Source organism: Mchenga conophoros, linkage group LG1, assembly GCF_057382185.1.
Source record: "Mchenga conophoros isolate Kocher_MC1m ecotype Shallow Benthic linkage group LG1, M_conophoros_male_GT1.1, whole genome shotgun sequence".
Classification (NCBI taxonomy): domain Eukaryota; kingdom Metazoa; phylum Chordata; class Actinopteri; order Cichliformes; family Cichlidae; genus Mchenga; species Mchenga conophoros.
The window spans coordinates 15437809-15460629 of NC_140526.1; the positions used below are offsets into that span (position 1 = coordinate 15437809).

Below are 22821 nucleotides of genomic sequence, written 5' to 3' on the forward strand. Positions count from 1 at the left end.
AAGAGACTCAAACAGGAACCACCGATTTTTCCTGGCCATAAGGAGGCTGACATTCAATTCTTACTCCATCACTGAGCTGCAACATATCCCAAAAAAACCCACCTTTCTGGTAATACCAAATAGTACCTTTATGTTGGTGAATTGCACTGAATTGAAAGACGCAACACAAATATTCAAGCTTTGCCATATTTATCAAAGAGCAGTCATCAAAAATAAGACATTCTACTACATTCATCAGAAAATAGCCTATGTGTCAGATGTTGATTACGATGAATTTAATCAAACCTATTAACATGTCCCAAATCAAGTTTTACATAAGCAAACCGTTGTGCAAGTTTGTTTTGTGTTTTAGACGATATACAACACCCCATAACATTTTACAGTCCAAACGTGCTAACAGTGCTGTCTTTCACAGAATATCTCTTAAATCAAGTTTAATTTAAGACTAGGGCATAGGCAGTATGATTAGATGACCAAATGCATTCAAGAGACACTTAAAAATTCAGAATCAACATAACTGTTTATTATTTATTTATTAACTTTATTTGGAACATAGCAAAAAAACCAAAATACTATATACAAATTTAGCAGTAGAAATGTATCTCCACTGGGTTGGTTGCTTTTCTTCTTAAATAGAAAAAACAGCAGGCCTTGAACTTTTAAAAGTAAAACAACAACAAATTTTAAAAGAATGTAAATAAAACCTCTTTAAATCAGAGGCAAGTTCGTTTCAGTCTCTGGTTGTATTAATGGGAGCCTTTAAAAATCCACAATGATTGCTTTCCCTTGAGTCATTCTGCGTGGAGAGAATCAGGCCGAGGGCTGCAGCAGAACATCGAGCACAAAATGGCCACAGACGTAAAAGCGAATGAAATCAAGTTAAAGAAGTACATGTAAACTCCAAAAATATAGTCTCTCACACGCTGCTAACCACCAGCGTGCCTTGTCCCAAAAATAGATTTTTCTGCCTGCATTGCTTTTTTGATTTCCTCCCAACAGGGAAGTCAATCTTGAATCTGCAGCGCTGTGAGGCTTTTGAGGAAATGCGACTGTCTCGAGTTCGGGCATACATTTTTATTTGACAGCTCACAGCTGAGGTGGTTGAAATGTCCATGCAGCCGTCTGAGGTTCACTGGTTAAAAACCGCCGCAAACCTTCCTATAGTTTCTTCCTCCGCGTGACAGGTTTTGTAAAAACTGTGTCCAAGACACGTTTACGTCGAAGGTTCCTGCTGGTGGTCGGTTCCTCTCCCTCTTTAACCCTCCTCGGTGCTCGTGGCATCGAATCGACTGGACTGGGCAGAGGCGAGATCAGTTCGACTTCTGCAAAGGGAAGCGGCGTTGCGACAGCTTTGGATCTGGGGGGATGGAAATTTCAGTTAAAATAAAACCTGCCAATGTGATGTATAATCCGTATTAATGCCAAGACTCAGATTACCGAAAAGCACCACTGAAAGACACAGGAAATCATTCCTGCCTGTGGCCATCTCCCTGTGCAACTCATCCACTTAACACACTGTTTACTGCAACAGCTACACCCTTCTTGCACATTTTCTTTGTTAATATGTGACTTTTATGTATATATATGCCTGTATATACTGTGCTATTCTTAGTTAGTGTATTGTCTGTCTTTGTTAATGTTTGTTTATAATGGAGCACTGTAACAAAAAATTATTTCCCCTAGGGATCAATAAAGTATTCTGATTCTGATATAGATGTTAAATAAACAAAATAGAAAAATACACAGATACAACTGACATACATATGAATATAAATTAAATAATTTATAATAATAATAATAAATCTTCCTTCTTGGTGACCTGTGTATGCAAGTATTTTTACTTGTTTTGCTAACTCGGTCATTAACACCACCACAGTACAGACTTGTAACAGGAAACCTCAGCCTCTATTTACTATTTATGAACATTACTTTATATATATGCGGCATTTCCTGCACCTATCTAGATCTATCTCTCTATATCTATATATCTCTCTGTCTCTATCTATGACAGATATCTAGATATATCCATCTATAGTTTACTTTCATTTTATGACGCTGTATTTTTGCCCGCGTTTCGGTGTAGGATGTAGTTTCTTACTTGGCAGTTCGCTTGTTTGTTTTGCTGCTTTTAGTAGCGCCTGCGTCTCTCTCGACTTCTACATTATGTTCTGAAGACATTTCATCCTGGAAAAAAGAGAAAAATGGCATCTTCAAAAGAGCTTTCATTTCATTCATCAGTACTTCTGTTACAACCCTTAGTTATCTAGCTTCTGTAGAGCAGTGGTTTAAACTCTTGTGTGCGCTGCGTCCAACATCCTGGTTCAAAGGCTCATAACTGATAGAATAACTATGACGGGGGAGATATATAAAAACAAAATAAACAAATGCAAAGAGAGAGAGAGAGAAAAAAAAAAAGAGATTCGTTATCTTTAGGATAGAAAAAGAAATCAAGTGTGAACAAAGTTGAAGTTCCTACCTGCACTTTGACTCTGCTGCGAGTGACGGGCGCCTCACGTTGTTCAGAGGAATCTGCTCTTCGGGCTGACACAGACACAACAAAGGGTTACAACCATTTACAGAAAAATAAATAAATATGAAGAAACTGATACTCGGCTCACCTCTTGTTCGTCTTCGCGAGGGGGAATAGATGAATGAATTCTCGCCTGGACTGGATTCATCATCCTCAGGTTGTGGGACCAGCCAGTCTTTCCCCAGGGAGTGAACCTGCTCCACTGATGACTTTTTATTCCTCTTGCTTGTTCTCAGCGCCTTCTTAACCATGGCATCATCTGTTTAAGAGGTTACACTTTTAGATCAACACATTTTGAATTCTACATGCACATCATACAAGTTAAACCAGCATGCAGTAGAATAAATTCAGTCTCTTTGTAATCTTCACTAATTTGAACTCGTTGGTACATACAGCTTCACACCGACTGTTCTTTTCTTCTCCCACACAGCCATATTTTAAGTTAAATTCATACCTTCCTGCTTCTCTTCCTCATCTTTAAGTCTCTTGATAAGGGCATCAGCAACAGGAGTCTTAGAGTCCACCTCCAACGGTGAGTTCAAAAGGGGAAGATCTTCCTCTGGGTGGTCCCAAAGTTTGCTTCTAGTGGGGCGACGGGAGTTGGTTCGACTCGCACTTCTGGGCGGTTCGGGCTCGTGTAAATCTCCTGTCTCTGTTGCGTTTTCAGCAGTCGTCTCTCCTTGTGTCTTTTCTGGACTCTTAGAAAGCGACACAGGAACCAGTTTCACCTGGAAATGTTAAATGTAAAAAATGAACGATGGATGGATTGGGATTGCAACATGTAATATGAAAAAATATATATATAAAAAGGCATGCATGATAACTAGAGGTGAAAATCAAAAATGAAAATAAAAGCATTTCATGAAATATGCTTCAAATATTAAGATCATACTTGAGCAGCCTATCTGCAAACATAATCTGTGCAGTTTTGTAGTCCTGGTGTTAAATAAATATAATCTACAAGGTTCAGCATATCAGTTTTACAGATTATAGACAGCTTTCTGAATTCTTACCTGTGGATATACAGTTAGGCTAATCTGGCTTGAGTGTCGAGTTGTCCGGCCAGGGCTAGGAAGCTGCTCTTCTTTGTCTTTTACTTTCTCCAGCACAGTGGACAAAGTCTCTGATGCTTCCGTCTTTGTCCTTCTGGAGCTCCGTCTTACAGGAGAGGCAAACACCTCATCCTGTTCGTGTTCTTCTTTCACGATCTCAAGCGGCGTCGCCACCACTTCAGTGCTACTCGTAATCCTTCGGCTGGACCTCCTCGGAGTCTTTACCTGAGATGCTGCGTGTTTGGATGGGGTTGGAATCTTTGAGCTTGTTCGTCGACTTGGTTTTATTACGTTAACTTCCTCCTCGTGTTTGACTTCATCATCTGTGGCTGTAGACACCTCACTGCCACTTTGAGTCCTTTGACTGGTCCTTGTTGCAGCCACCCTCTGCGAACGTCTGGATGGAGACGATGCCTTGGAGGTTGACGCAACTGAAGTATTGTTATCCATGACCTCAACCTCTTCGTCCTCTTCTTTTGGAAGCTCTGGCTGTGTTTTGCGGGTACTTCTTCGAGGTGTGCTGGCTGGGACTTTGGTTTCTTTAGCCTGTTTACCTTTCCTAGGTGTACGACTCGGTGACGCAGGGACCAGAGTGCTTGTTTTTGTGTCCTCCATTTCCCTGTCGTCCTCTGGCTCATTTGCTTCCTCTGACAGAGGAGAGATAAAAGTTACCATCCTCCCCCTCGTCATCCTCCGTGTTGGAGTGGAAGGAGTCTTCTTCCTCTGAGAGGTAGTAGGCTCTTGTACAGGCTCTTCATCCAGCTCACTTTTTAAGCTCAAAGCCTGCTTTACAGGTTTCTCTTCAACACTTTCATCTGTTCTCGTGCTTCCCTCACCTATCTGCTGCGTTTCCTTCTCCGTTTTAATTTCTTCATCTTTTTCCTCGTCTGCCTCCATTGATGATTTGCGGTCCTGCAGCTCCTCTTCTTCAGTGATAGGCTCCGTTTCTGCACTAGTGCCATTCTCCTCAGGCTCTTCCCGCTCCTCAGCAGGATGGTGTTTGTCCTTTGCTTCCACTGCTACATCAGCAGCTTCTACCTGTGCCAGAGATTCCACGGCTGCAAGACATTCTTCCAATGTAGCTGGGACAGAGACTGAAACAGCAGCAGACTCATGGTCTTCAGTCAACATTACCAACTCTGCAGCCTTCTGCTTTTTAGCATCATCTGACTCTTGGTTTGCTTCAGTAGATTCAGTTTCAAAGTCAGCTTGGAGTTGAACAATTTCTGTGCCATCTATATAGTTCCCATCAACCATTTCAATCTCTTCTTGTGAGGCTTCTTCACACTGGGTGGTATCCTGGTCCTCTGTGCTCAAAAGAATAACCTCAGGTTTGGCCAGAATTTCATTAGCATCCATAACCTGATACTGAATCGAAGGGTCACACGATTGCAAATTATTCTCCATAGGTAGTATGCCTATCCCTTTATCTCCATCCTCATCCACATCCAACATCAAGGAGAAACTGCCGTGACTTTCATCAGCCACAACAGTTGGACGAAGCTCAGGAAGATCCATCTGAGCTCCATCAACCAGGCCGTGCTGTCCCTCCACGAGCTCCACGGGTACCAAAAGGGTGGTAGAAGGTTTGAGCTCCATGTATGGCAATCCTTGCTCTACCGCTTCATCTGGATCCATCATTCCATCATCTGCCCCAAGTCTCACCATAACCACTTCACCCTCTATGTCCTCATCTACCATCTATAAATAAGCAAACACAGAAAGTGAGTTTTTATGAAAGATTTTAAGTACAAAATTAAAAAACAAACAAGACGTATTCAAACATTTTGTTCTGTCTGACGAAAATGAAAAAAAAAATCCTCAAATGAAAAAGTCGCAAATGTGTCTAAATATTTACACATGACTACATTTTTAAAATAATCAAATGAATTTCCACTTGCTCAGATTGTATACCATCTACTACATGACACACAAAACCCTTCAGGCCTACATTTGTTACCTTCATCTCTGCATTTGGGGTGATCAGAGACAACACAGCAGCCTCCTGCTCCGCTTGTGTTTGCAAGAAGTGTGTGTGGCTCTGCTGTACAAAGGATGGACTGGGTTGGAGGGATGGCAGCTTGTCAGTACCCGGGACCTCCTCAATGATCTCCACCTCACTACCAGAATCTTCTTCTTCCTCTTCCTCCTCCTCATCTTCTTGGTCTGACACTTCCTCCTCATCTTCATCCTCCTCGTCTTCAGACCCAGAGCTAGAAAGGTCTTCACTGTCGTTGACGCTCACAACAGCTATGAGATATTAAACAGAAGCAGAGAAGAAATTTGTAAAACAGCACTGTAATATTAATAGCACCACTGTTGATGTGAAATGCGTGTACAGTTTTCCTCACAGTGGGAATCGGTGCCAGTTGGCTCTGAGGAGGTTACAGAAGCAGCAGACTTTTGGGTGGTAAACATCGGGGGAGCTTCAGCATCGGCCTGCGTCTCCTCTTCATCTTTACCTAAAGGCTCACTGAGAGAGAGTGAGAACAACAGCCATTTTTAACTTCTTGAAAACAACAAGACCGAGTTACATAACATCCTACTGTGAAACAAACTCATGCTAGCAGTACACCGACTGGTAAACAGATTGTGATCATTCTTGTTCCTTTAGAACAGTCAAGATTTAATTCTCAAAACCTGGATAAACTACAGCTTTGGTCCTGGCACCAAAACAACAATTCAGTACTTAAGCAAATGAAACAAGTTATGTTCCTAAAAACATTTCCTTCTCCTCTGGTAAAAAACACAGAACTGAATGTTTGAACCAACGACTAAAAATCTAGTATGATCGGTTTTACAGTTAATCTTTATTGTATTGTATCCTTATGGGTTATGTACGGAGGTGTATAAGGGCCACATCAAGAAAAAAATATATCATTGATCATTTTGAGAATAAAGCTGAAATGTGCAAACTGCCACGTTTGCTACATCCTCTACAAAATTGTTTGTTTAGAGCATTTAGTGAAACAAATTGATCAGCTGTCTTGTGATACAACATACATCCTCTTAATTGCACAAGGGTCTAACAGTCGCTAACCTCACAACTGTCCATTACCAACCCACTCTTGCAAGTTTGTGTTTTTCCGACTGCACCATCTTTTCAGCGTCCTTATACTGATCACTAGTGGTGCAACGGATCACGGTTGATCCGTAATTCGAACCGATCCCACTCCACGGTTCGGTACGCACGTGATCCGAAGATTCGAAAAAGAAGAAAAAAAAAAAAAGTATGTGTATGGTGCGCGTGGTCAGTCTGTCAAGCGATCGTTATGGCCAGCGCTAGCGGTCCAAGTGGAGGAGCAGAGGAGTTTGCGGCACTTAAGCAGCCCTTTGCTGCCCACTCCGACCGGGCTAAAGCTATTACAAAAGCTACTGGGGTGTTTAGCTGCAGACGGGAGACCGTATTCCCTTGTACAAAACAAGGGGTTTAAACTATGATGAACGTGCTTGAGCCATGCTATGATATCCCGTTGCGCGTCCACTTCAGTGACAAGATCATACCCAGGCATGTATGAGCAGGAAAAGTTTAAAGTTATGGCTGAACTGTCCCAGGCATCTTCTGTTGCGCAACTACAAATGGGTGGACCTCCAGGTCAACGGAAAGCCACGTGACCATGACCACTCATTATATCACAGCGGAGTGGTAGATACAAAGCCCTGCCCTATACTGCACCTTAATTTGATTTTATATAATTCCGTGGAATGAGTCTTGAGTTGAACGTTTTAATAGGCAAAATATACTTAAATAAGTTAATAAGTAAATGTTAAAATTTTGTCTTTTTCTTTTTTTGCTGATCCGAAAATTGATCCGATCCGTGACTTAAAACCGTGATCCGATCCGAACCGTGAGATTTTTGATCCGTTGCACCACTACTGATCACCCTGCTGTGTTAATGTGCTAAAAGAGACATCATTTCCTTCCTTGTCACTAAAACCGATTCTGAAGTACGATTTCACTAACTCAGAGCCTATAGCAATTTTAATTCTCAGAATTTTGACTTTATTCTCAACATGATCAATAATATTTCTTTTCTTAATGTGACCCTAAATACTCCTTCGTAGCTATGAGTTTAAACGACTCTGTTTTTTTTTTATGTTTACCTGTTGAAGGAAGGCTGGTTCTGTGATGTATTGTGGATTGCTGAGCGGGTGAGTGGAGGAGACAGATCACTACCAAACAGATGCCTCTGAACAAACTCTGTCAGATCTGATGGAAGGAAAAACAGCAACTTTATTAAACTTTAAAGAAACAACACAAAAAGACAGTAATCACCATCATTACCATGTAGTTGCCCAAGAAAAAAAATCATTATTCAATATAATAAAAATCTGGAATCTGAAGTAATTTTAATTTGAAACCAACAGATAAAAGTAATTAGTATGTCTTCAACAATTTTTAGAAGACTTTCTTCACACCTTTTACCACCTCGAGTATCGCGAATCCTTATAGTCTAATCTAATGTGGTAAAATCGTTTAACTTTATCAGTTACAATATAGATTAATAAGTTGAAATGTGGACCTGTTGATTGTTCCAGATCTGCCTCTTCACTTGTCGTTTCAGTTACTCCAGGAGGTTCAGCATGCTCGCTGAACTCTGTGGCCTCTGATTGGACATCCCGGCCCTCGTCTCTAACTGGGAGATCTTGAGATTCAGCGTCAGTGCTAGAGTCTGCGCTGTCAGTTCCCTGGTCACGATCTAGTGGAATACATGTTTTGTCAAGCAATGTTTGAGAGAAGTACTGCCAAACGTATTTTCAAAATCATGATTTTGGATTTCGGTGCAGTGCAACCTGCTCCAAAAATCTGTTCTGAAAAAACAAACTATAAAAACAAATAAGAATAAATTACCTTGAAGATGAATAGATGTCTCATTTTGGTCAACAATGGCAGCATCTTGCTTGGTGCTTGACTCAATGTCCAGATCATCTTCTTTATTAGACTGAATTTCTTCCTCAGTTTTAGCCTCCTGGTCAAGATCAACTTCCATCACATCCTCTGGTGTATTTTCTTCCCTTACGTCATCTTCTTCCTTTTCTGAATCCTCTGACGTCAGAGGAAGGGTTTGCTCAGTTGCTGGTGAGGCCATTACCTCGGCTGTTGCCGCGGGTTCTTTTTCAGCCAAGAATTTAACATTCACCGTCACTACATCATCATCATCATCTTTCTCTGTACTGACATGTCCATCCTTTTCCTCATTGTTTATTGAAAGAGGAGCATCAAAATACTCTAGAGTGGTGTCTGTTGACCGAACAGATGTTGTGCTGGTGTCAAGGTTAAAACTAAGATGTGTTTGTGTTGCATCCGATTGTTTTTGTTCTGCAGCGCCTTCAAGGGCGGAGGATAACTCGCTCTCGGAGCGTTTCAGCTGTGAGGGAATTCCACCTTCTGAAGGCAAGAACTTTACATGTGGTTGTTCCCCTTCCTCATCTCCATCTTCTTCCTCTTCAGCAGGCTGTAATGACCAGGTCTTACGTGTGGCCTTGGACAGTGCCGAGCTTCTGGTCAGCCGACTAATCTCACTGTCTGCTGCCATCTACAGAAAAAACAGAGATGATTGGAAGACACAGTTTATTTATTAGACCATCATAATGCACAATTAGTTTTTTTTTTCTTGTTTAAGATAATTAAAAAAAAAAAAAAGGAGCCAGGTGGTTCCCCTATTAACATGCTCAGCTAAAATTAGCTGCAACCTCACAAATGGAAAAAAGAGGTTCTGTGTGTTCCACGTGTGCCTTTTTTTTCTTACCCCATTAGTCCATCGGATGCCCTTCTCAACTTCTGGGGATTCTGACTCTTCAATAAAGGTGATACGGTTCTCTTTGCTGCGGATAGGAGGTGTAATAGAGCGACCTGGTGAAGCAGAAGGCGTGGCAACGGGTGTGGGCCTCAGGCTGCTGCGCAGGATGGACTGGGGAGTGAAGGCTGAGAAGACTGGGCCAGAAGCAGCCAAGGCCCGGGCTCGCTGACGAGGAAAACACATGAAAAGTGTGAGTAACAAAATACTAAAGATACTCCACAGTATTATCATAAACTATTAAATATCACAAAAAGCATAGAAAATATGAATACTGTAATCCTGGACTACATAACAACAAGCAATTCTAAATTCATCTACTGACCTTGACAACCTGAGGTGTTTGCAGCAAACAGAGTTCAGGTGCTTTGCTAACACTCTTGGGTGAAACCCAGGCACTGGGAGGTCTGGGAGGGCTGAGAAGAGGCCGAGGTGTTTGACAGGAAGGATGAACCACCAAATCGATCAGCCTGGGAGGAGGAACACAAACATGAATTTAGGATACTGTCTTACCAAAATTTAACATTACGTGGAGTACAATAACCAGATATTTTAATATTTATACAACATATTTTAGTATTAACATCTTTATAAAATAAGAAATGAAAAAATAAATTAGAAAGACAGCTTTGTGTCAGATGGACAAACACGTCAAGTTAATATCAACGTTTCCCCCTCATGATCGGTAAAATCCGTATTATACGATTCAGTTTCACTGATGTACCTTGACTTTCGTTTGGAGGTCATGGTGATTGGAGTTCCAAGGAATGGTTCAGGAAGGCCAATGGAGGATGGCTTAGGGCTAGAGCTAGGAACCTCAGCTGCCCTGGGGCTGGAAAAAATGACCAGGCAACAATTTGCAATAAGCAAATTAAATAAATCAAAATGCAAATTTTTTTTTTTTTTTTAAAAAGTTAATTTCAAGATGCAATTTTAGTATTTTATATTGACCTGTTAGCAGGAGAGCACTGTGGTGTAGCTCCTTTGCCTAACCACACTTCTTCAATCTTGCTCAGGACATTGTTGATAAAACCAGCCCTGGACATTACCTTCTCTTTAGCAGTGTGTTTGGTGATGGTTGACAGTGGCTGTGGCCGGGACACTGGGACAGAGAAAGAAAAAACATTGTGCATTTGCTGAATAACCCTCTTCGGGATTATTATGATACTCTGTAAATGCTTCAACACAGTCCTGTGAAAACAGGTTTCCACTGAGGTGAACTGCTACAAACATGAAGCGTCTCATTACCTTCTCTGTGGATGGTGTTGGGATGTTGGTAGGGCTTAGCTCTCTCCATTGCCAGTTTCCTCTGAACTCTCGGCAAAACTTTGCCATACAGATCCAGGATGGTGTTCCTGGTGTTGGATCGTTCTTTAAGCTTTGGGTCTCGTTCGTTCTATGATTAAAAAACAAAAGCACAAACAAGAGAACATGGTTAGAAAAAGCTTATTTATATATAAATCTAATAGTCACAGAATTTCTACCATTTCCATTTTATTAGCTTCTATATGTCAAACATACCACTAAGTTCATTCTCAGGGTGTGGTTGAGCTGCAGAGCAGGGATGTAGTTTGCTTGCTGAAGGTAGTGAACCATCAGTAGTTCTCTGTTCTGGAGACCACCTGTCCCCTGGAGAAACTTCTCCAAACATTCCTAAAACACAAACCAATAACCAGGGATTTAAGCAATAATTTAAAAATACAAAGGTGAAACAATTACAATGTAATTAAAAATAAATAAATAAGAAAACAAATCAGAAATCTCACAACCAACTTTTTATCAGTGCTTTCACCATCTCTCTACCTGTTCATTGAGGCCCAGGGGCAGCTTGAGCAGCTCCTTGATGAGGCCCAACTCCTGGCAGCTTTCATACAGGAAACCGAGCAGCTCAGTCATGTTGAGGCGATTAGAGTGCTGCCGGAGGAGGTACCATGCTTCTATGAGACACCTGGCGGGAGGGCAAACAGATTGGTTAATGAAGATCAAGCAGCTGCTGCATACTTGTAAAGAGATTAAAAGAATTAATAAATACTTTAATGCATTAAACGTACCTGTTGTGCAACAGCACAGACAGGCAAAGCTTGGCCTGTGAAGTGTTGGAAACCGCAGGTTTTGTGACATGGAAGTATCGTAGAGCCACTGACTGTTGGCCCTGGCACATCAGCGCTTGCAGAACGCGCTCATGCTGCCACTCAAAGTGAAACTGAGAAGCGGCTGGGTGCAAAAGAAGCTCAAACGAACTCTGATGAGGAAAAAACGAAGGAATTAACATTACACTTACTGAAGGATAAACATAAAAAAAACCTGTCACATCATGAGGTCTGATTATACATGCACATGTCTCTGAGTTAGCAAAGGCCTTTTCACATAGGACGCAGCACGCAAACCCATTCTTTTCTATTGCTTACGATGCATAATAATGGTTTCCAATCAATGCTTTTACCTGATGGTCATGATGGTCCAGGAGCCATAGGCCTTGTACTAGTTTAATGAGTCCAATAGGGATAGCAAAAGCTGTGGGGAAAGACTCCACTGATGCGCCGTCCTTATTGGGGAAGGAGTACATGACATCTAACAAGAGGTAAATCACCTGGAACAACAGGTCAAGGCTCATACAAGCAAAAGGAATCAAGTTAAAATCTCACTATAATGATCACAGCGTGTGTCCGTTCCCCCAATTTCTAGATGTGCTGATGAAATATACCATATAAACTACCTGGGATAGCAGGATTATCAACGTCAATATAGCCACTGGGAACTATTTTTATAAATCGCTCAAATCCTTAGAAACTATATATATTATTTGGAATAAAATTAAAATCAAAATTAACTGCAACATTAGGTCTATGTTATGTGTATGTTGTTGTTTGTAAATACATTTTTAGTGCATTGCCACTTTAGGGTCACTGGAATGTATTGTCTAACTGTAAATAAGTGTTTAAACAGCAGCATAACAGTGCCTATAATTCATTACTTTGTCATATCCTCCTGAGACCCGACCAATTCATTTTGTCCTCTGCAGTGGACAATAAAAATTAAACTGAAAGATACTTTTTTCCTTCAGTTCTCAGGAGGATATACAATGAATGTGTAGCATACAAAGCATAAGAATAAAGATATGAAAATATGAACAGCGTTTTCACCATCTCACTCTATAAAGTGAAAATGTTTGAATACATGAGTGAAATAAACAAATGATGATAGCCTGTTTTGCTAGTTCAAATTAGTGCTTAAGATGGTCATCTGTGTTAATATTTACTGAAGTTGACTGAAGTTAATGGTCTAAAAATAATCACTAACAATCTAACAGTTGTGTATATAGTGTTAAAATGCATACATGCTGAAGATGTATGATTCTGTAAACAGACAGTATGAGTTGAAGGATACAATCGCATGTTTTGCAGCCTCATCAATGTTGTCCAGCAGATATATGTCAAGCAAGGCCTGCAAATCACACAATTGAGAATCTTAAAAATTATAAAAGCATATTAAATAATAAGTATTGTTTGTTTAAAAATAAAATGAATAAAGTAAAATATAGATTTAAATTCTTACATGCAGCGTAGGTGGTGGGTATTGCCCCGTTCCACCTTCATCCCTTTTCCACAGGTTCGTCAAGCGTTCGCCACACTGGCCAACTAAACCGTCGATCATCAGGCAGTCTGCGCACCACTTGCCCCTGAGAAAACAGCAGGTGGTCAGCATAATCAAAGGAAAACAGGAGACAACTCGTAAACCTGGAACGGGCACATCTCATAGACGTTTGCGTTTGTTATAAAGGAGGCCTAGATTTTAATGCATGTACACCCAAACTCCTTTTGTTACTCACTTGGCCAGCCTGGTCAGCTCCTCCCTGCGTATGGTGTAATAGTTGCTGATGACCGAGTGAGTATAGAAAGGCCTGGAAATCTGAAGAGCATCATCATCTAGTAAAGTAAGGAGAAACATTTTTTAAATAAATACAGCAATAATTTTCTAGTCGTTGCAAATAATTTGAAAATAAAGTTCAAATAAACAAACTAATGAAGACATGTGGACTAGTTACTCCAAGAACCTAGTCCTCCTTGTTTGCTTAAATAACCAGGGGTTAGTTATAACGGACATGTTTCTTTGCAGAAATAAACAAAACCAGTCGTTTTTTTAAGTGCTCTCACATTTATTATATTCACTTATTTAGTGACACGTTGTTAATTGGTCTTAAATGTGTTTCTCTTGAAAAATATATGCTTTTCCATTTTTTCATAGGGGTTTCATTTGATACATTTTCAGATTACGTATGACAGCATCACTTTACCTGAACCCTCAGGGAGCAAGCCAGTACGACAGAACCAAAGGACCACCTGAGCATACTTGGAGATGAGACTGGACACCATATTCTTGTTCATTAAACCCACCAGACCTGAAACAAGAACATAAATGAATGTTAGTGACAAAGGAGCTCACGATCCATGACAAATCATAGTTTATTACAAAGTGTAAAGTATGAAAAGAAAGTGTTGTATATGTTGTTGTCATCACTGTTTGGCTCTATTTCACAATCTAATGAAAATCAAAATCCCATCCATCCATTCTCTTCCTTGGATCACAAATGCAGGTCACACTCGGGACAAAATAATCTCCCTACACCAAAACCACAACTGTGTGTCAAAAGGCTTTGATAAATCAATAAAAAGAACTGCAGGCATTTTTTTGCAGTCCATTAAATAAGGTTGTTGACCACACTACGGCAGCAGTTATTCTACTTTTAGTTATTCTACTCTAGATATGGACCTGTAGTCATGGACAAAGTCAAAGATTCACTAAAATCTGATCAACACTCCAGGAGGAGTAGTAATTCTTGTGGCTGGATGGAGACTTTTAAGGTACAGTGCTCATTGGACCTTCGGCCAGAAGAGCTAACCAATCAAAATACACAAATGGCTAAACTTCATAAAAGCTTTCTAAACAAAACTAATCAAAGGATATCGCATTACAACTTAAAAGTACCAATAAGTACCAATATGTGTTGACGTGTCAGTTAAAGCAGTTTCAACAACACGACAGCAAAATATAAAAGTTGTACATGCAACTGTGTGGACAGGGCACCTTTTTGTGTGAGCTCCTGAGCTTCACTGAGCAGACAGTGGAAAATGGCACTGAGGTTACTCAGCAGTCTTTGAGTGTGCTGCAGCAGCTGCATGGTCTGAGGGTCTGTGAAGTTAGATGAGCTGTCAAACAGCGGTGAACCTGCAGAGGATCACATAAATGGATCTATTAAAAATACATTTGCAAACACAAGCACAGGAATGTAAATAAATAAATAAATATTCATTCACAAATAATGTAAAATTCTGACAAGGAATAGAGCAAACATGTACCGGTATCTAATGAAAGGTGCTGCACAGATGGGTTATGCAAACATATGAATTCAAATCTATTCAAATGTATTAAAGGGAATGGAGAAGATTTATACACATATAGTTTTAGTTTATCACTAGTACACATTGAAGGTTGAGAAACTTTTGAAATGTAGTTAAACATCCGGTTTGTAAAAGTAACTTTCTAATTTAATAGAACATGTTTAAAAAACAAAAACAAACAAACAAACAAACAAACAAAAAAAAAACATACAGATGCCATCCAGTTCCTCCTTGGTCTGAACTACTTTGTTCCAGGCCCAATCCAGGATGTAGCGCAGATTCAATGCAGAGCCTGGTTGTTCTGTTGAAGGAGAAGAGAATTTGGAGGCGTTAACATCAATATAGGTGGTTACAATTTGTACAGAGAAGAGTTTAGCACAGATTTAATAGAACATACAAGTATGCAACAGGTAAATGTATCTTTGTGAATAACTATCATGTATGCCGTGAAACTGGGTGACATGAGCAGTTTAAATAAATCTTATTTTTAGTTGTACCTTCTGCAGTCCACTGCTTAATGCAACCAGTTATCAGTCCCAAGGAACTAGTCTCCACCGCTGTAGACAAGATGGCATCAAGCTGCTCTTCCTGAAGAACAAAGATGAGAATACAAACGAATAAAAAAAAAAAAAAAAAAAGAATATTTCACTTGTAAATTTTTAAGAAAATCTTTTTTCAAATAATCTATACAAAAAGAGGAAGTAAAAAAGTGGGGTCCACGTGACGCTCACAAGTCTGCATGTACCTGAGACAGGCTGGATGGCTGGGTGTCAGCCAGACGGGATGAAAGTAGGCCGGACATAAGGCAGTGAGAGTAGCTAGTGGAGATGGTGTCACTGGAACAAGGAGCAGCTTTCTTCAAAAAACCCAGGGTCTGGTTTTAATGACAAAAATGAAATGATTGTGGGTTTAAAATAAGTTTAACTTCAATGTATGCCTATATATTTAAGAGAGAGAGAAAGAAAACAAACAACACCAACAAAAAAAACCCAAAACAATGATGAGGTGAACAACAAGAAACTTGCCTCTTTCTGATACCCAGAGCATGTTAAGTGCACAATTCCAGAGTTGAGCAAACAAGTAGCATCTGAAATGGAAGAAAGGAAGAAGAGAGAGGGAGAAAAGCAAACCAAACTCATTTGTCATATTATAATTCAAAAAGAAGCATTTTAGAGGCTAATACAAGCTTACATTTTTGCATGTTTCCAAGCCAAGGCTGTGGTGCATGTGTTGTGTTAAACCTACCAAAGTTATAAGTGGTGGGGTTAAAGTACTGTTCTGGTGGAGGGCAAGTGAAGGGAAGGCCCCTGCTCAGGCTGCGCTCATGTACCACCACATCTAGGAAGACATGTGGAGATACCATCTGCACCACTGGATCCAGAGACCAAGCAGCAAGGTATGGACACATCTGCAGAGACTCTCCCGTTCTGCCATAAAACAACGAGTACAAAAATGCATTACATTAATATACTAAACTAAAACATGCATAAAATAAAAAAATGAAAACACAACAAATGTTTTGAAATCACTTTCCATTGTACCTTAAAGAGTCTGGCATTTGTGCGTGGTACCAGCGGTTGATGTCAAAAACCCCGATGTAGGTAGACAGACTTCCTTGGCCGTAGGCCTTGACTTGCCAGGTAAAGATGGACACACTGGTGTCTGGAGATGCAACTGGAAAGGGAAAGAACAGAGGATAGATGAAAAGTGTGGTGTGAAGTGATTGAAGAAAGTAATAAAGACGATAAAGTTTAGATACGCTGTGTAAAGAAGGGTTCAGTGCTTTTAAATACCTTCATTCATGCTGTCGTCCCTGTCAGGATGAGGTCTGAATTTCTCAATAGTCTGGCAGCTCAGGAGGCGGGTGTTTGTGGCCTGTGCCCGGAGAGGGAAAGCCGTGCCACTTAAATCCTGACTGTAACGTTCCTCACAATACTCGAGACCCTGTGTGAGTGTAAGATAAAAAAATGTTTTAAAAAAGGATGTAACAGTTATTAATAGTTAGTATGAGGAATACACTGTGCATTTGCTGGGATCTGCCCAGTATAGGATTCACTATTTGAAATCAATATACATTTATTTCTTATATGCAATACAGACCTCATAGAGGATCTTTCCAGAAGTTAAACACTTTCTTTCACTGAAGGCCAACTGAAGCAAGCGCAGGGTGACCACGTCTCCCTCACTGTGTGGGAGTAAAAGGATGCAGAGGAAAATAAGAACTTGAAATAAACACAAACAAACAAACGCACACACACAGTCTGGCTGGAAGCAGTTCTTAAAAATACTTGTTTGTAAACTAAAGCAGAGTTAAAGGCAAAACTTACAGATCCTGCGAAGACTGGATCGCCCAGAGGTAGCAGCAGTTCCTGGGGTCGTTCTCTGGCTCCTGGAAAGTGAAGGCATATACAGGCACCCTGCCACCCTCTAACTGTGAGTGGTATCTGCAATAAACAATGGAAGAAAGGCAAATGCAAATATAAATATATATATATATATGCTAAACATGCTATTCTTACTGTTTTGACTCTAGTGGGAACTACAACTTGCAAAATAAACACATCTTTTACACAAAGTCTACGGATAGAAGTCGGAAGAAATACTAGCACTCACTCTTTCTTTAAAGTCTTCATGTTCCACAGCTGTAAGTATCCATCTGAAAATCCTACTGCCAGGTGGTTGGTCCTAGAGATGTACTGCAGAGCTGTGGCTCCAACTCCACTGGGTCCATTCAGCTGGAGACAAAGATGTCTGCCCTCTCTTGTGCTGACTTCTCTTAGCTTGGGGATTTCTGCAGGAGATTTAGTCACTACCTGCAGGTCTGCAAACAGAATAAATATAAAGGGAGAGATTCTTTAAGAAAAAAAAAGGACAATCTTTAGTTACCAGAATATGTTTGCATACAATGAAAAGGTGAAATGGGAACAGAAAGTACAGACATCCACAAAAGTATGAAAGCATAGTACACGTCACTTCCTCGTTGAAACTTCTCACCTGAAGCATCAAGTTCACTCTGGTTGCAGGAAAGATCATCGAGACAGAGGTCCACAAGGAGTACGTGACCGAGATCCGTTACTACGGCCGCAATTCCAAAGAACCAGCGCAAACCCTGGTGAAGGTGTTGTGTTGACGTGCTTGCTCCGCCATAATTCACTAATGGCTCAATAGCTGTGATCTAGATGCAAGAGAGTTTTAGAAAAGAAAAACAGAAAATGTTCACGTTAACTAAAGTTCTAGAAACTTGAGTCTAAATGTTAAAATAGTAAAAACTATGGTCAACCCACTCTGCCTGGTATGACAACAGCCTTCACCACTCTTGACAGTCCCAAGTCATAAAGACACAGCACGCTGCCTTCTGTTTCCTCCAAGCCAACCAGCAAACCAGACCTGTTAAAATTAACCAGCAGAGGACTTAACATTTGCACTGTCATTATTTTTATTATGTATGCACTTCATAGTGAACTTTCACTGATTACATCCACATCCAAATGAGCCAAATAAATCATGAAATAAAGCCCGAACCGTTTCAGCCAGCTGAAGTCTCTGGCGGCAAGGACATTGGGTGGGTGCTCCCCTCCGCCACTGAAGCAGTATGCAGACAGCCGTTCTCCTGTCACTGCATGGACCACCTCCAAATGGGGTCCACAGGCCAGCCAGGCCAACCCGCTGCGACCTACATACACAGACAAGGACAGAAAAGTTAAAAGCTGCAGGTCATTGTGCAGTTTAAGCTGAAAGCTAGCCTTGTGATGATAAAGCAGGAAATTACTACAAAAAAATAAACATTTTTAAAAAGGCTTTTGGTATGTCTGATTTTGAGGTGATTTTCTTCCTCCCTTTTAATTACCCGATGTTGCAACATCAGTAACTTATTTACACGGTAAAAGAATTATGTGAAGCAAAATAATTAACAAAAAAAATACTAAAAACAACAAAAGAAATGAAAACCTATGTGTGTGTATGAATGGATTTTTATATTTAAGAAACAATCAGCTTTAACATCTGGATCGCTGTCTGCCTTTATTTTATGATGTTGCAAGTTCTTGAAATTCTTATTGTCCTGCAAAGTGAAAGTTGGTTCATGGATGGAAGCCTGGAAAGATGAGTTACCATTTGCGCTTCCATTCATAACTTATCTGCTCTTTTATTTGTTTGCAAGAACATGCTGAAATTCTTTTCAAACCAAAAATCCATCCAATAGTAAAGTGTGTCAAAGTCAAAGGTCAGACAATATACACCACATGTCCTAAACATGCAGATTAAGCAGTGACTTGGACAAAAAGAAAAAAAAATGTTTTTCTTGATGTCAGACTGTCATAAACCAAGTAGCTCATCAGATTTATTTTCATGTATTATTTAGTGATTCTTTTCCCACCGGGTGATATAGTTTCAATAGTTCATTATATAACATGTTTTCATATGACGATGATGGTATTGTATTTCATATCCTTTATTTGCTATTACAAATAAGAGAGAAGAAAAAAAGGCTGTTAAATGCTTAAAATAATAATGAAATATTCTTACCAACGGTAAACCTCCCATGAAGAACAGAATCTAGCGTAATCTCATCTTCCCCCAGAGCGTCTACAGTCACTCCTGAGAAAGGCAGCAAGCTGCTGGTGACTTGTGCAGTCAGGTCATGCATTGTTCACTGCATAAAAATAAAAAGGAAATAAATAAATGTTAAAATGATTATTTTATTTACATTTCACCCAATCTTTTGGCCAAATATGATAAAACTATTATTAGATTTTTTTGGGGGGCAGCTTACAAAATGGGCAGAGCCAAAAGGAAAATTATAAAACCAATTTTGTTAATTTGGGTTGAATTTACACAAAAAAGACAGACATTTTATTTATCAAAGGGGTCAGAAATAAAATGCACATATTTATGTCAAATAAGGAAACAAACTCAGGCTTGATTTGTATGTATTCATCTCCCACAGGCGCATTCTGAGCCAGTAAAAACCCTGTCAATAGTCAAAAACATCTATTTCCCTCCTTCCATATTACCCTAGCCAAGCTATTCGCTCATTAAGTAAACACAAATTAAAACGTCCTCCTGAACCCTTACTAATCCCTAAAACCACTTTGGGGTTTATGTGCTTGACCAGGTTTCTACACAAAAGAGGTCTTTCTTTCAAAACACTGCCTGCGCCCCCCCAGTTGTCAGGAAATATGCTGTCAGCAAACTTTTGGACAGCTGGGGCTGAGAATGGGCTTGCTTTCCAATCCACAACTCGTGGCATACAGCTGCACATCTGTTAGCACATTCTTCTCACAGTGAGATGAGAAGTAAAGCGCTATTACAATAATAGAGTAGCCAACCTGCTCAAGTGGCCTTTTCCCCCCCTGTTCATAATAACTGACACTACCAAAACATGTAAATTCACAGGTCTACATCAACAGCACTGTAAACTAGAGATTTCAAGGTCATTTTATTTTGTGGTTCAAAAGCTGTATACTCCAATTTCCTCTACATAGTGCAGACCACTCCTAAAACTTTACTCGTGTCAGATTTTTTTTAATGTTTAGTTCATGTTATTACCATGACTAACACAAGTACGCTCATGTATATGCCGTCGACTGGCCCCGTCATTGCACTAGTGCTCCACTAAGATAGCATTATCTGCGTTACTCTGTTGTGTATACAGTGCTGACAAAAATTCGTCTGTTACGTTTAGTTTGCACAATAGTACCCAATACCGCCCCCTGTGGCCACATAAGGAAACACGTTGGATTCAAGTGAACTCCCGCGCAACAAGCCTGTAGTCCAGCAGCCACATGCCAGGGCATGAGTTTGAACACACAGATATAACATTTACAAAATAATAAATATATATTCTCTGTCGGAGGCAAATGTTTTTAGAACAACAAAACACTATTGAAAAGCACGTATGGGTTCAACAAACAAACATATAGCGATCACGTGTGTCAACATTTGTCAAGTCTGTGTGACACCTATATGCATTTCTAACATTTTCAACTTTCTACAAGACAGAACATGTACATATAGCGATGATGAAAAATGTGAGACAACATAAAAACATTATATAGCTCCATAAACCACAGTAACCACATGTTGTCTGGCTCGTTAGCGTCTACATGGTATCAAAACATTTGTTTACATTGCTAAGTAACGCACAATTGTGATAAAATTAAAAAGATAAATGAAACAATGCAAGTGTTATCTAGTGCTGGACAATAAGTAGTAGCCTTGATACACTTGCATTAGCAGGTTACCGAGTTAGCTTGCAAGGTTATGCAGGATTACAGTTTATTCAATTTCACCCTTAAAGTTAAGAAAGCTAACTCTAAGGTTAGCCATCTGCATAACTAACTATTTGGAAGTTGTTGCCATTTCATGTAGACTATCAGGTCTGTGCTACAACAAGTCAACTACAGCGGTGACTGAAACTAAAACCATCACGTTTTAACCACTAGTCGAAGGTAAAGTAAGGGTGGCTAGCTAAACTAGCCCGAGGTACAGCAATACTTTCGCTAACGCAGCTAACTTTGTGCTAGCAGTGTGCGTCTAACTTGCGGTATGTTTGTTTTTTCCACCCCAGCTAATAACTATAACTGGCATTTATCATTGTTGACATCTTAGCAAAAACACAGCTCTGTCAGCGACGAGTCTTGTTTTACTTCAATCTGAGTATATAGGTGGACTGATGTCCTTTTGGTGGTTTAGCTTCAGTTAAAACGTAACGCCAGACAGCGCAGTTAGCTTGTAGCTTCTGGCAGCACCGCAGCAGAGTTAGTTTCTATTTAACACAAGTGACGCCCGCATTGTGAATCTGTGTGGGGATTTACTCGGCATAAACTCATTTAGTGAGCCGAGCTGGCCCGATTACATCTTTCCAAGCTGACCTGGAAAACGTGAGGCAATGTGCCGCTAGCTTTTGCTACCAACGTTTACACTACCTGTGCGAGAATGTTGATGGCTATATCAGAGCCACAATTGGTTCGTTTTCCTTTATAATTATCTCGATTCCTTTCTTCCTCTGTCATAATCCGTTGCTTTTTAAAGTACCTCTCCTACCGATAGCCCTCTAGGAGATTCACCTGACAAACAAGCACGAAAGGATCCTCTGACTTCAGGCTCCAACAACGCAGAGCGCCATTTCCACAGTCGAAAAGTGCTCTGACGCATTTCTTCCTCGCTGTGGTTCCGACAGAATAGACACACATCGAGGACGCACTGCTGCCCCCCTCAGTCTGGGCATTGCTTCTGTTTGAACAATAGAAACCAAAACCGGAAAGATCATGACTTTGCAATATCAAACTTCTTCTTTTTCTTTTTTTAGCTGCAGGGTCAACACACGGATCATATGCCGTGTGGTGAAAATGCTCCAATGCGGGGGCAGAAAGGCAAAGCAAAAGCTCTATAATAACAGTTAAGCTCCAAGGAAAGGTAGTGAAGATACATGATTTTGCTGGCATCAAGTCAGGGTGGAGTGGGTGGAGACGAGTGTCAGTTGTGCCTCTGACAAAAAGACAGCAGGGACAAATACTTCGTTACTGTACATAGGTAGACTATTCGGGTATCTCTACTTTACTTGAGTATTTTTGTCCTGACACATTTTTACTTTTACTCCCTACATTTTAAAGCAATTATCTGTGCTTTCTACTCCTTACATTTTCAAAACAGGCTGTTACTTTTAGTTTCACAGATTTGCGGGAAGTTATTGACGTCACTGCGAGCATTCAAATATCAAACTGATTTGAACCTAAACTGTAACACATGAAAGCAGTCCTGTTCGTGTATTATTCACCAGGTAAAAAGAGATGAACGAGGCAAAGTGGTCCGGTGTCTTAATTTATCGATATTTAATGACTGCATGTACCAATAAGTAGCTGTTGCGGCCCTTCGGCATCTAGGAGCAAGGGGCATAAAGGGAGTAATATTTTTAAGTGTCACTTAATTTCAAATGCAGTTTCTATCAGCTCAACATCAGCAAACACACAAACTGTATGTACTGTACTGTTTATTATTGCTGGTGTGACGAAGTCTGTTGGCATTTGGCCTTTTATTGAGAC

The 22821-nt window shown here is 40.2% G+C and overlaps 1 protein-coding gene across 4 annotated transcripts; it reads right to left on the bottom strand.

Annotated features, from left to right (window-relative positions):
* Positions 1-172: 172 nt before the first annotated feature.
* ahctf1 (AT hook containing transcription factor 1) lies at positions 173-21947 on the bottom strand. 4 transcript variants are annotated; one of them, XM_085267481.1, is made up of 40 exons: positions 21847-21947; positions 19304-19430; positions 18302-18452; positions 18064-18166; positions 17774-17954; positions 17393-17600; positions 17107-17223; positions 16880-16964; positions 16573-16723; positions 16321-16453; positions 16025-16206; positions 15805-15866; positions 15525-15653; positions 15277-15367; positions 14991-15080; positions 14466-14606; positions 13675-13779; positions 13210-13306; positions 12936-13059; positions 12768-12824; positions 11824-11970; positions 11432-11622; positions 11184-11328; positions 10902-11033; positions 10629-10776; positions 10332-10482; positions 10105-10212; positions 9706-9850; positions 9333-9548; positions 8435-9119; positions 8106-8282; positions 7687-7792; positions 5934-6055; positions 5543-5832; positions 3544-5283; positions 2985-3258; positions 2619-2789; positions 2477-2541; positions 2099-2184; positions 173-1357 (listed from the first exon to the last, which is right to left on the bottom strand). In XM_085267481.1, the coding sequence occupies exons 2-40, from the start codon at positions 19422-19424 to the stop codon at positions 1159-1161; spliced, it is 7626 nt and encodes a 2541-aa protein (XP_085123607.1). In that variant the 5' UTR covers positions 19425-19430; positions 21847-21947; the 3' UTR covers positions 173-1158. The 4 variants fall into 4 exon arrangements, with proteins under 4 accessions (XP_085123607.1, XP_085123599.1, XP_085123615.1 ...); XM_085267473.1 differs by having other exon boundaries at positions 21706-21924; XM_085267489.1 differs by having other exon boundaries at positions 21815-21922.
* Between the last annotated feature and the right edge of the window lie 874 nt (positions 21948-22821).

Bases quoted from the DNA above. Each gene is read 5' to 3' on its own strand.
- ahctf1 (XM_085267481.1), bottom strand. From the start codon at position 19,424: ATGCATGACCTGACTGCACAAGTCACCAGCAGCTTGCTGCCTTTCTCA. The intron at 16,965-17,106 runs GTAAGTTTTGCC...ACTCCCACACAG, and splicing joins ATCCAGTCTTCGCAGGATCT to TGAGGGAGACGTGGTCACCC. The intron at 10,777-10,901 runs GTATGTTTGACA...TTTTAATCATAG, and splicing joins CCCTGAGAATGAACTTAGTG to AACGAACGAGACCCAAAGCT.